The sequence below is a fragment of the Oncorhynchus masou genome, chromosome 9, assembly GCF_036934945.1.
Source record: "Oncorhynchus masou masou isolate Uvic2021 chromosome 9, UVic_Omas_1.1, whole genome shotgun sequence".
NCBI classification, from domain to species: Eukaryota; Metazoa; Chordata; class Actinopteri; order Salmoniformes; family Salmonidae; genus Oncorhynchus; species Oncorhynchus masou.
In genome coordinates, this window is record NC_088220.1 from 40,626,134 (window position 1) to 40,639,884 (window position 13,751).

At 41.8% G+C, this 13,751-nt stretch overlaps 1 protein-coding gene across 7 annotated transcripts in view; it reads left to right on the top strand.

Annotated features, from left to right (window-relative positions):
- The first annotated feature begins 3,830 nt into the window (after window positions 1–3,830).
- Window positions 3,831–13,751, top strand: part of LOC135545985 (protein diaphanous homolog 2-like) — a 626,286-nt gene continuing 616,365 nt past the window's right edge. For 4 of the 7 annotated variants that reach the window (XM_064974017.1, XM_064974023.1, XM_064974020.1 and 1 more), the window contains exons 1-2: window positions 3,831–3,886; window positions 4,554–4,939. In XM_064974017.1, the coding sequence (XP_064830089.1) occupies window positions 4,856–4,939 (84 nt within the window). In that variant the 5' untranslated portion in view covers window positions 3,831–3,886; window positions 4,554–4,855. The other 3 variants (XM_064974018.1, XM_064974019.1, XM_064974024.1) reach the window with 3 other exon arrangements.

Sequence of the window (13,751 nt, forward strand, 5' to 3'; positions counted from 1 at the left end):
ACAGCTCTGACAGCAACAGTTAGGGCGGAAGAGGCAGCGTTGGTAGCTTCCTGCCCAAGTCCTGCCCCTGGATTCAGGCGAGAGAATTGGACCATCAGCCCTGCGAAATGTTCAATAAGTCAGTCTTCTTTAATCATTCTTCTTATTGGATAGGATCAGATGGTTCCCTCCTTGTGTCACTCTATTTCAAAACGTATCCACCCACTGAACAAGACCCTGGTGTACAAACAGAGCAAGCTTATCACACCAAGAACATCCAGATGGTGCCCTGTGCATATCGTCCCCCCCCCCCCCCCACATACATACACACAAAAAACAAAACAATAATAATGTGGGTGAACACAAGGGCACTCATTCTAGATTCTAGAAACAGCAGTGGGCCTACTTTGGCTCTTGCACAGCTCTTCAAAAGGGGACCACCACAGATTTTATGAATAGAACACATAGTGCCGACTTGAGTCTATATTTCCCTGTGTTGTATTTTGAATGACGAACTTACAACATGTCTGTCCTCCAGGACATCAACAGTACCCGGTGTCACAGGAAGGCCAAGAAGATCATCAAGGCCATCCGAGCCACAGCAGCTACCATCTAGAAGGCGAAGACAGAACAGCTGCGTCAAAGCTGGGACAGAGACTGATAGAATCTGTTTATCTCCAGGCCACCAGACTGTTAATATGGAGGCAAACAATTGGCCCAGCGCCGTCATTGTAAAAAAATAATTTGTTCTTAACTGACTTGCCTAGTTAAATAAAGGTTAAATAATTCATTTAAAAAATGTTTTTAAACAGTCATCACTAGCAAGTCTCTCCGCCCAGTACCATGCCCCGAACCTTAGACATTGTCACTAGCCGGCTACCATCTGGTACCCTACTCTGCACCTTCGAGACTGCTGCCCTATGTACAGTTGAAGTCAGAAGTTTACATACACCTTAGCTAAATACATTTAATCTCAGTTTTTCCACATTTCCTGACATTTAATCTGAGTAAAAATTTCCTGCCTTAGGTCAGTTAGGATCACCACTTTATTTTAAGATTGTGAAATTTCAGAATAATAGTAGAGAGAACGATTTATTTCAGTTTAAAAAAATGTCATCACATTCCCAGTGGGTCAGAAGTTTACATACACTCAATTAGTATTTGGGAGCATTGCCTTCAAATTGTTTGACTTAGGTCAAACGTTTCGGGTAGCCTTCCACAAGCCTCCCACAATAAGTTGGGTGAATTTTGGCCCATTCCTCCTGACAGAGCTGGTGGAACTGAGTCAGGCTTGTAGGCCTCCTTGCTCACACACGCTTTTTCAGTTCTGCCCACAAATGTTCTATGGGATTGAGGTCAGGGCTTTTTGATGGCCACCCCAATATCTTGACTTTGTTGTCCTAAAGCCATTTTGCCACAACTTTTGAAGAATGCTTGGGGTCATTGTCCATTTGGAAGATCCATTTGCGAACAAGCTTTAACTTCCTAACTGATGTCTTGAGATGTTGCATCATAATATCCACATACTTTTTCATTCCTCATGATGGCATCTATTTTGTGAAGTGCACCAGTCCCTCCTGCAGCAAAGCACCCCCACAACATGATGCTGCCACTCCCGTGCTTCACAGTTGGGATGCTGTTCTTCGGCTTGCAAGCCTCCCCCTTTTCCTCCATACATAACGATAGTCATTATGGCCAAACAGCTCTATTTTTGTTTCATCAGACCAGAGGACAATTCTCCAAAAAATATGATCTTTGTCCCCATGTGCAGTTGCAAACAGTAGTCTGGCTATTTTTATGGTGGGTTTGGAGCAGTGGCATCTTCCTTGCTGAGCGGCTTTTCAGGTTATGTCGATATAGGACTTGTTTTACTTTGGATATAGATACATTTGTACCTGTTTCCTCCAGCATCTTCACAAGGTCCTTTGCTGTTGTTCTGGTATTGATTTGCACTTTTCGCACCAAAGTATGTTCATCTCTAGGAGACAGAATGCATCCCCTTCTTGAACGGTATGACTGCGTGGTCCCATGGTGTTTATAATTGAGACCATTGTTTGTACAGATGAACGTGGTACCTTCAGGCATTTGGAAATTGCTCCCAAGGATGAACCAGACTTGTGGAGGTCTACAATCTTTTTTCTGAGGTCTTGGCTGATTGATTTAAATTTTCCCATTATGTCAAGCAAAGAGGCACTGAGTTTGAAGGTATGCCTTCAAATACATCCACAGGTACACTGCCAATTTGACTCAAATGATGTCAATTAGCCTGTCAGAAGCTTCTAATGCCATGACATAATTTTCTGGAATTTTCCATGCTGTTTTAAGGCACAGTCAACTTAGTGTATGTAAACTTCTGACCCACTGGAATTGTGATACAGTGAATTACAAGTGAAATAATCTGTCTGTAAACAACTGTTAACAAAAATGACATGTGTCATGCACAAAGTAGATGTCCTAACCGACTTGCCAAAACTATAGTTTGTTAACAAGAAATTTGTGGAGTGGTTGAAAAACGAGTTTTAATGACTCCAACCTAAGTTTATTTAAACTTACGACATCAACTGTACATAGACATTCAACACTGGTCACTTTCATAATGTTTACATAATGTTTTACCACTGTGTCTATACTGTATTCTAGTCATGGCTCATCCTACTGTACACACCTTTTCTATTCATATTCTGCCCACGATGTCTGTACAGTACACACCATTCACATACATATTTATATTCTGGACATTGTTCATTCTGATATCTCTTAATTTCTTGTTCGTTTTTCTGTCTTCTTTTGAATTTTGTGTATTGCTGTGTTGTTGGAGGTTATTATTATTATTATTATTTAACCAGGCATGCCAGTTAAGAACAAATACTTATTTACAATGACGGCCAACCCCCGACAAAACTGGACGACCCTGGGCCAATTGTGTTCCGACCTATGGGACTCCCAATCACAGCCGGATGTGATGCAGCCTGTATTTCAACCACTGAGATGCAGTGCCTTAGACCATTATACCACTCAGGAGCCCCAGTGATAGAAACATAAGCATTTCGCTGCAGCTCTGAAATGCAAAACTTTGTACACAACAAGTTGATTTGTGCCCCTTTTTAAATGTACATGCATTTCCAATACATTTGAACTCATCTCAAAGTAACGGCCACACAACCATTCAATTTGCTTCCATCGTGTGTGTACTCTGTTGTAAATCAATGACTGGATGGTTCAGAATGGCACATCAATAGATGTCTGTGGGAAAATGGCACCTGCAGTCTGTGGCCTGTGGGGGACAGTTTTCTGCTCCAGTAACTGTATTCCTGTAAGGCAGACGATGCATGATGGCGATACTTTAAAATGTTCTGTCATGGGACAAAATAAGTCTGACTGTCATCAGACTTTTAAATATGAAATATCTCATGCGATTATGTATTCAAACATGCACATCCAGCTATAGTTGTGATCCCAAATTAGGTTAAAAAATTGAGTTAGTGGAGTAGAGTTTGATTTCTATTGGATCAGTCTAAAATATTATTTCATAGTTTTCCTCCATTTGTAGTTTAGCTATATCAAATATAAGCAACCTATTGTGTTCGGTTCGCGCTTTCGCGCTATCCGTCGCTCACAAACATGCCACGATGAACAGAAACGTACACGCTCGCTTGCTGGATTACCTTATGTTCGCTGCGAGCATTGTATGATTTAAACCCTATCCAGTCGCTGTGAAATCAGTCTGAACTCTCCATTTCAACAACAGTCTCCTCCTCGTTGACGCCAGCAACCGCGACCCCTCGAGTGATCGCTGATGTGACCAATGGCTGACGGAATACTTGCTTCCTCACATGGCCCGTGGGCGAATCGGAATGTTCGGTGAGCAGAACTACAGTGGGCCTGGCTCTCATGTTTGGTTGAAATGGTAAGCTTGGGATGATATTTTGTGAGTTGTCTTTGACAGATTTATTTAATTGTTACATTGTTTACATATTTTAAGCGACTGCAGCAAGTCAATTAAGTTTATTGGAGCTATTCAGGTCAAATAAAATGTATTTGCTCCCCGTTTTGTAAGGCATTTCTAAAGTAAGCGCTTCGGCAGCAACGGTGGTTTTCCTATCCTATAAAATGTTTGATATTTCAAATACATTTCATTAATATTGTGGATTTGTTGGCAGTAATGTTGCATGTTTACAATGTGTCTTGACAGTGTAAACTCTCCATATAATCATGGTAACACTGCTACATTTGTATTAGGTTGTTACATTGTTAATATCCATGCTACATAGTCAGCTACTAAGTTTGTTTTGTGTAACAGTAATGCATTTATTTAACTGTATTCCACGCAAGTAAATGGCAACATCTTGTTTCTTCTTAAAAAAAACCGTTGACTGGCTGTTTTTAACACATTGCTGTACGGTATTACGATGTACGCTATTCACAGCAAAGGTACCTGCATAATAAGTATGTTATTCCTGAAAGCAGGTGTCAACATGGAGCGGTACAGTGATTTTTAGATAAACATTTGTGCACCACAGATGAGAACGATTGCCATTGACATTCTAAAATATAATTTGTTCTTTTTGCGCCAGATTTCTCTGCGGTGTAGACTGAGACCGTTGCTACTGTGATAAAGGGACATCTGGATGGATACAGGGCTACCCTGCCACACCTTTCTTCGTCAAGCAAAAGTGTTTTACTTCTCAGCTGGATACAATTATAAGAACAAACGGACCGTACTTTGGAATACTTTTACCAACATTTTTATTTGAAGCCAACTTGAATGGCATGGGTTTTGAGGAAACCTAACTGGTATTTTTGAAAGTGTTCACAAGAGTGGTGGAGTTGACTTTTGAGGAGTCTTCTGAAGTCTGTACAGGAACTAAATCTCAAAATGGATCAAGCAAGTGGTGGAGAGGATCCTAATAAACCTAATAAAAAGAAGGAAAAAGAGGATGAAAGTAAAAACAAAAAACTGGTAGGTGTTTTCTGAGCCAACTTCCTTTGAAAAGTTAATTTGAACTGTGTCCTGTTATTTGACATTCAAGGGTTACCTGATATACAGACTTCCCATTGCAATATGTCATTTTGACCAAGTTACATAAATTGTTACATAGTTTTCGCATGCTAGTTATGAGTGAATCAGTTTTACAACTCATAAGTTTGGGTGTTGAAAGCCATGCAAAGGAATTTATGCGCATGCCCCATTTACTGTTTTGTATGCCCGTGTGTTAAAGTCAATCCATCACAACAGTTTATGAACCAACCCCACTGCTCACGCTAGTAACCCTGGGGAGTTGACTACATCACGTCATGCACTGCGTCCCTGTGGCACAAGACACGCTTAAAAATATCTATTGACTGCAGAGCAGTCTTTTGTGCTGTGCATGAGTGTCAGCATTATAGATAAAACCTGAACCAAAGTAAACGGTATTATCAGCACTATGACATGAACAACCACCAAGCAGCAGTGCATAGGCTAGGCAGCTAAGTTACTTGTTGATAATAACTGATCGCTTGTATCTAACAGACTTTATTTCATTATTCAATTCAGCTGTGGAGTCTCCCTATCGGCCTCGTCTGATACAGTGTCTAGCGTTGTTTAGTTACCCCCACACTGGTTGATATACACTCAGTGTCCAGTTTATTAGGTACACCCATTTAGTACTGGGTTGGACACCCCTTTGCCTCCAGAACAGCCTGAATTCTTTGGGGCATGGAAACATTGCTCAATTGGTATCAAGGGACCTAAAGTGTGCCAGGAAAACATTCCCCACACCATTACAGGAACCAGGATTCATCGGACCAGGCAATGTTTTTCCACTCCTCAATTTCCCAGTGTTGTTGATCGGGGGCCCACTGGAGCTGCTTCTTTTTTGTTTTTAGCTGATAGGAGTGGGACCCGGTGTGGTCATCTGTGCATTCCGAGATGCCGTTCTGCACACCACTGTTGTACTGCGTCGTTATTTACCTGTTTGTGCCAGCCTGTTAGTTTGCACGATTCTTGCCATTCTCCTTTGACCTCTCATCAACAAACTGTTTTTGGCCACTGCCGCTGACCGTTTTTCTGTTTGTCGCACCATTCTCTGTAAATCCTAGACACTGTTGTGTGTGAAAAGCCCAGGATGCCGTCCGTTTCTGAGATACTGGAACCGGCTCGCACTCGTTTTGCACATTGTAACATTCAATTGAACAGTAACTGAATGCCTCGATGCCTGTCTGTCCTGCTTTATTTTGCAAGCCATGGTCACTTGACTCACTGTCTGTAGGAGCGAACCATTTTCGTTCACCTGATGGTGTACCTAATAAATTGTCCACTAAGTGTAGTCTGGTACAGTGTCTAGGGTTGTTTAGTTACCCACACACTGGTTGATATAGGAGGTGTATAGTTGTGATCGTAGTGTCTCTAGGGTCTATTGAGATATTACTGCCCAGAGCACCTCATCTCTTTTTTTAAATTTTAAATTTTACCCCTTTTTCTCCCCAATTTCATAGTGTCCAATTGTTGTAGTAGCTACTATCTTGTCTCATCCCTACAACTCCCGTACGGGCTCGGGAGAGACGAAGGTTGAAAGTCATGCATCCTCCGATACACAACCCAACCTAGCCGCACTGCTTCTTAACACAGCGCGCATCCAACCCGGAAGCCAGCCGCACCAATGTGTCGGAGGAAACACCGTGCACCTGGCAACCTCGGTTAGCCCGCCCGGCCCGCCACAGGAGTCGCTGGTGTGCGATGAGACAAGGACATCCCTACCGACCAAGCCTTCCCTAACCCGGACAATGCTAGGCCAATTGTGCGTCGCCCAACAGACCTCCCGGTCGCGGCCGGTTACGACAGAGCCTGGGCGCGAACCCAGGGTCTCTGATGGCACAGCTGGCGCTGCAGTACAGCGCCCATAACCACTGCGCCGCCCGGGAGTCCCAGCAACTCATCTCTTGCCTGAAATTTAAGTAGGGTATACATCATTATTCGTATTTCACAAACTACTTTGACTGAATTAACTTCAACAAAATTTTCCACAAAATAAACCATGTTCAGTAATAATTAGTCACCAATGTATGTAGGACAATCTCAGGATTTTTTAAGGTGGACTCTCATGTCTTAATTACAACACTGAAGGGATGTGGTCTCTCTTCAGTGTGGTCATCATAATGACCGCTCCACTCACCCTGTGGGAAACTAAAACTGGTTGGAAAGATGGGCTGTAAAAGAAGCAGGTTACAAACCGCGGCAGAAACGCAAGGGGAGGGAAAGTGGAAATTCTACATGGGAACACAACCACATATTTGCCTCTGCCGCTTGAATCGAAAAAAGTTAAACTTTTGCCACTTGCCGCCACAGGGCTTTCTGTGCCACCAGAGTTGTCAATCAACTGCGGTACAGTGGACTGTTCTTGCCCTGCTGTTTGTAAGCTCCTTGAGCAAAAGTCAAAGAAGGCAAAGTTGCCTCCTCTGCTCAACCAGGATGTAGGCATACAGTTGAGCTGATCACATGTCTTGACACTGCTCCATTTCCTGTCACTGACTTACTATAGTGTAACCTGGGAAGGGTTCCTGTACAAGGCCAGCATGTTAAGTAGTTAAGTCTAGTATGACAGCGAGTTCATTCAGTTAATCTGTGGATCAAGAGAGATGATGAGTTATCCAGGACAATGCCCTAACCTTGGCCACCACTAAGGTAAAGAAGATTATCCGTTTAGCCTAAAATTAAAGAGCAGGATGGCTATCTGGCCGACTTTATGACTTTGTTTACCAAATATGTCCTTCTAATTTTTACTCAACTATGTCCTGACTGCGATGGGCAGGACTCTTCTGTCTTGAGCAGTAGGGCTGTTGTGACTGGGAGAATCTGCCCATTGGTGAGCTGCTCCATTCGGCTTATGCAATTGCAAACCTCTCGTTGCCTCAAGCTAAGACTCTAGACCAGAGGAGCAGTCACACGGAGCTCTGTGTATAATAAATAAATAGCTAATTACATATCGGGATATTATTTTTGTTGATATTATTGTATTGCATCGCTTTGACAATATTGCGATATTCTTTTTGCGCTAGTTGGCTGTACCTGTACCAAAACTTCCATATTTCTTCTTCATAGCGAGTTTTCCATCTTTAAATAAAATAGGGTGCCAATTTGTTTCCAGCACTTTTTTTGTTTTCTCATGGCTCTCTCTTGTCCCTCTTTTATCGCAATAAAATCACAGTATCAAATCGCAATACATATCGTATTGGCACCTAAGTATTGTGATATTGTATCGCGAGGTCTCTAGCAATTCCCAGCCCAAGAATGACTGACGAGAAGTACTAACAAAACAAATAAATAATTCCTCTAGCTCTTGGGTTGCAGGCAGTGGGGAGGGGTTGGAATGGGGTGCAATGCTGGAGGCACAAAACTTGTAATCTCTGGTATGTGTTCCAGCAGGGTTAACTAACGTAAATAGAATGGCTGTGATTTCTGGCCAGCAGAAAACCCCTGTGTTTTGTAGACTGTAATGACATAGTAGGACTAGAACCCCCGTGGTCTCCCGAGAGGGTGCAGTTCATGTGGTATTTAAATGTTGTGGAAATGTAGAGCGTTACAACAACACCATGTAACTCTCAAATGTCCTCCAGTCGCCCAGCCTCTGCCTTCCATTCGTTGACACCACAGTCCGGTCTTTAGTGTTCTTAGGTGCTGCCTTACTACTGCCTTGCTGAATGCTGATGTCATCCCAGGACTCTATCATTCGGTGAGCTCACTGCGCGGTACACAATCCTTAAGAGGTCTCAGGCATGTTCACTAGTGTTGCCTAATCCTCAACAGTGCAGCCAAGGCAAAGAGATGCAGGCCCGTGCTCTGGGTGCTCTGGCTCTTGCTAACCCAGATGGCCTGAGAGTGGAGGGAGGAAGTCATCATTCATCCCTGGGTGGAGCCTTGATCTGACTTTTAGTTTTTCCCTCCTTTTTTTCTCCCCTCTTTGCACATGCATGCCTTGATGCACGCAGGCTTATATACACGCCAAAATATTTCCCAACACTTTCCCTGACTTTGCCACCCTTGATTTCTTCCAGAGAAAGAGATTCAGAGATTGTCTGTGATCAGTGGGAATGTGTGTGGATTGAGGCCAGAATTTAGGGATAGTGATGAGTCTGTTTTAAAGTGGATTAGAGGTGGAGGTTGTCATTTCAAAGCAGCGCCACTGAGAGTTGTGGTGGCAGGGCAGTATGATTCCCTTTAGACTTCAGCGAAAGGCTCAGTCTGACCTGTTGAAAGCGACTCTGATGAGGAGACAAACATTTGAAAGCTGTGTTTGTTTTATTGAGTCACCGGCAGGATAACGTCACAACAATACTATCTGGGCTCTGGTTTGTGATTTGGACACAAAATAACAGCCAAGGACATCAGGATAACACCTCAGATGATTTTAAGGTTAAGGCCACTTTTATCAGGTTGTCTGTCACAAATGTCATGTATGAGTCATTTTTGGTTGCCCCTTGTTTGCAGTTATCAAAGTATAACCGCCAAGCACCTTTGACTTCTAACGGAATGAACAGAAGGAGTGAAGTCATTTTGAAGGAATTCAGGAGATCCGGTTATCCAGACCTAGAGCCCCCTCCTCTGCATTCCAGAGTAAATTGTGACCTCAGAGAGAGAGTGAAGTGTGCCACCATATGTACCCCAAGATCCCTTGACAACTGGAGGATTATGTGGGTTATATTGTCTTAATAATGATATGGAGTAAATGCTAAGCTGTATTTCAACTCGTTTAATGTAAGTGAATCTCAAAGATTTTGATTCAGTTAACATACGTGAAAACCAATTTAAGGCCAATTTAATTAACTGAGAGGCAGAAAAGCTTATTTACTCTACATTTCAGTGTGTAGTAGTCATAAATATATTTGAATAGAGCTGCTCTCAAAGCATGTCAGCATAATAATAATGTTGACATTGACATACTGACACGTTTTGTGACTGCTCTCTGACTTCATGTGTGAAGCAATTTAGGTGGTATGACTGATGACATGATTGTACAATACAGGAAAAAAAAACTTAATCTCCTCCAAATTTGGAGTTGGTTGATTTGACAAATTCATACTGTAGCCTAGCCCAGTGTTTGCCAACTCCAGTTTTCCAGTCTTAATCCTATTTCACATTTACAAATGTGTAATTTATATGCATGTGAATTAGAAATGTTAAAAAAATGTGTGCTGTTGAGTGTATGCGAGGATTGGATTTGGAAACACTGGCCTAGCCCATATGTCATATAGATTATATTAATGATTAGACTTGCACAAATAAAATGTGCATGAATGTATGTCCTAACTTATTGCATAAATACCCTAGCTAGATTCCATGCCAAGGTTTATATGATAAATAGACAAGTGACATAAGAGATTATACAGTAGGGTGGAATAATAGACTGTCATTGTGGAGGGTTACTGGACCCCTTGATTCACAATGTTAATGGTTGCTCATAGCATTGGCGAACAAAATAGTGTAAAAATAGTATCTTTTGTCTAAATGAAATATTTTGGATGAGATTACATTTCTCAGGGGAGATATCCTATATTATTTTCACTGTTGTGGTTACATGGTTTCCGTTCATGTTCTGGAATTCTGTTGGGACTACTAGCTAAAGTTTCTCAGGCTGAAGATGGAAATCCATGATGTAGGTGTAAAATTTGTCTTCTTGCCAAGTAAACAACATCAAGCAAATGACATCTTACATTGTAACCACACTAGCGTACCTCATGTAAACTTTCATATGATCAGGTGACAGTATAGGCGTATGACTGCCAAATTCCTAGAATGCCATAGTCCTTTTCGCCAATGCTCTCTTTTAGCTATAGCAAAAGGATTAGTGTAGATCAGTATCTCAAAGGTCACACAGAGTTCAACACACACACACACACACACACACACACAAAGAGAGAGGAAGGGATTGTTATACCTCAGTGATTCAAATTTTGGCACGTTTTTAGGGGCTTTAGGGTGCACATCAGGTCACAGCTACATGTGTGAAGATGGGGCGTGATACTTCCATTAAAAAATACTGAAAGAAAGAATAAGCCTAGTTCAAACACGGCTAATATGCTAACATGCCATGGCCACCAAAGAGTGATACAACACAACAGTACAACGTCTACTGTATACAGAAGCCTACCATATCAATAGTAGTGGATGCCTACATTTCAATGACTCAGTTGTGCTGTGGTGTTACTGTTGTGGTAAAACTAATTTGGCTGATAGAGGTAGATATAAATTCTTCTATCTAATACTGCTATGTCATTTTGTGATTTTGTATGGTGTCCCTGGTGGCCTGGTCCTCAATTGTGTAGATAGAGGGTCTGTGTGAGAAGAGAACAGCAGGAAATAGACCATGTGAGTTTTTCATGCCACTCAGGAAGTGGGAGAGAGGAAGTGGTGAAGAATGCTTTAGTCACGCTGGCTGTGGAAGAAACGGCTCCATCTGATCTGACATCACCCTGTCAGATATTTATACAGGCCTGTTCTTGGCAATTAGAAGTATAAATCTCATTCTTCAACCTTGACGTGGTGTAAATTACTAGGGCTGGGTATTGTCAGGGACCTCATGATTACATTTTATCATGATACAGTACATTGGCAAGGACCTCCCCAACTCTAGTAAACTCCCAAATGAGTCGGTAAATAGTCAGTTCTTTCCACATGACTTCAATGTCTTGATGTTGAGGTGGGGCGGCAGGTAGCCTAGTGGTTAGAGCATTGGACTAGTAAATGAATGGTTGCAAGATTGAATCCCTGAGCTGACAAGGTAAAAAATTGGTCTTTCAGCCCCTGAACAAGGCAGTTAACCCACTGTTCCTAGACTGTCAATGAAAATAAGAATTTGTTCTTAACTGACTTGCCTAGTTAAATAAAGTAAAAAAAAAAAAAAAAAAAAACCCGAACAGACACTAAAGCATGAAACACACCGAGAAACTGCTGATAGTTACTTATCACAGTGGGAGGCTGTCCCTTATCTTGCTACAACAAAAGCGGTACCTGCTGCATGACGATCCATTAGTGACGAACGAACCATTTCTACTTTTAAAATGGCAAAGGCATTTTCTCCGTACATCCACGGATGAACCAGTCAGACTTGGTATGCAATGTAGGCAATGGGATGGTAGCTAGCTAAGTGCACAGACACAATGCACAAAACACTAAATACTTCCTTCATGCTAGTTAACCACTTTAGCTCGTATTGATATAATTATATTACAATGGATTAGCCAGTTTACATGAAATAACTGCCTGTGTTAGCTGCCAAGTTATCTAGCTAGCTAAGGACACTGCACTATATAGCTAAGTAGCTATGTTGTGCTTGCTAGCGAATATATGTAAACGTTAGCTAGCTAGCTAAACATTTGGATATGAAATAGGCACTGTCGGGATTGGGTTTACGGAGGGTGAATTACATTTCTTCTTCGGTATCTTGCTAAGTAGTTATTTAGCTGTGGCCCACGGTTTCCGTTTGCCGTATTTGGCCCCAAAAATAAATAAATAGGTTGCTGGCCAATTTTGTCTGGGTAAAAAATAAATAATGCTTTTTATACATTGATGGAAATACCAGTCGATGTGCTCCAACTTTAAAGGCAAATATACACTACCGGTCAAAAGTTTTAGAACACCTACTCATTCAAGGTCTTTTCTTAATTTGTACTACCGACTGCATTGTAGAATAATAGTTAAGACATCATGAAATAACACCTAGACAACTATGAAATAACACATACAAAATCATATAGTAACCAAAAAAAGTGTTAAACAAATCAGAATATATTTTAGATTCTTCAAAGTAGCCACCCTTTGCCTTGATGCCAGCTTTGCACACTCTTGGGATTCTCTCAACCAGCTTCACCTGGAATGATTTTCCAATAGTCTTGAAGCAGTTCCCATATATGCTGACCACTTGTTGGCTACTTTTCCTTCACTCTGCGGTCCAACTCATCACAAACCTTCTCAAATAGCCCTTACACAGCCTGGAGGTGGGTTGAGCCGTTGTCCTTTTGAAAAACAAATGATAGTCGCAAACCAGATTGGATGGCGTATCGCTGCAGAATGCTGTGGTAGCCATGCTGGTTAAGTGTGCCTTTAATTCTAAATAAATCACAGAAAGTGTCACCAGCAAAGCACCCCCACACCATCACACCACCTCCTCCATGCTTCACTGTGAGAACCATACATGCAGAGATCATCCATTCACCTACTCTACGTCTCACAAAGACACGGCGGTTAGAACCAAAAATCTCAAATTTGGACTCATCAGACCAAAAGACCACCTTCCACCAGTCTAATGTCCATTGCTTGTGTTTCTTGGCCCAAACAAGTCTCTTCTTATTATTGATGTCCTTTAGTAGTGGTTTCTTTGCATCAATTCGACCATGAAGGCCTGAGTATCCTCTGAACAGTTGTTGAGATGTGTCTGTTACTTGAACTCTGTAGCATTTATTTGAGCTGCAACCTGAGGTGCAGTTAACTCTAATGAACTTATCCTCTGCAGCAGAGACATCTCTGGGTCTTCCTTTCCTGTGGCGGTCCTCATGAGAGCCAGTTTTGTCATAGCCCTTGATAGTTTTTATGATTGCGTTTGAAGAAACTTTCAAAGTTCTTGACATTTTCCGTTTTGACTGACCTTCATGTCATAAAGTAATAATGGACTGTAGTTTCTCTTTGCTTATTTGAGCTGTTCTTGCCATAATATTGACTTCTGTATACCACCCCTAACTTGTCACAACACAACTGATTGGCTCAAATGCATTAAGAAGGAAATACATTCCACAAATGA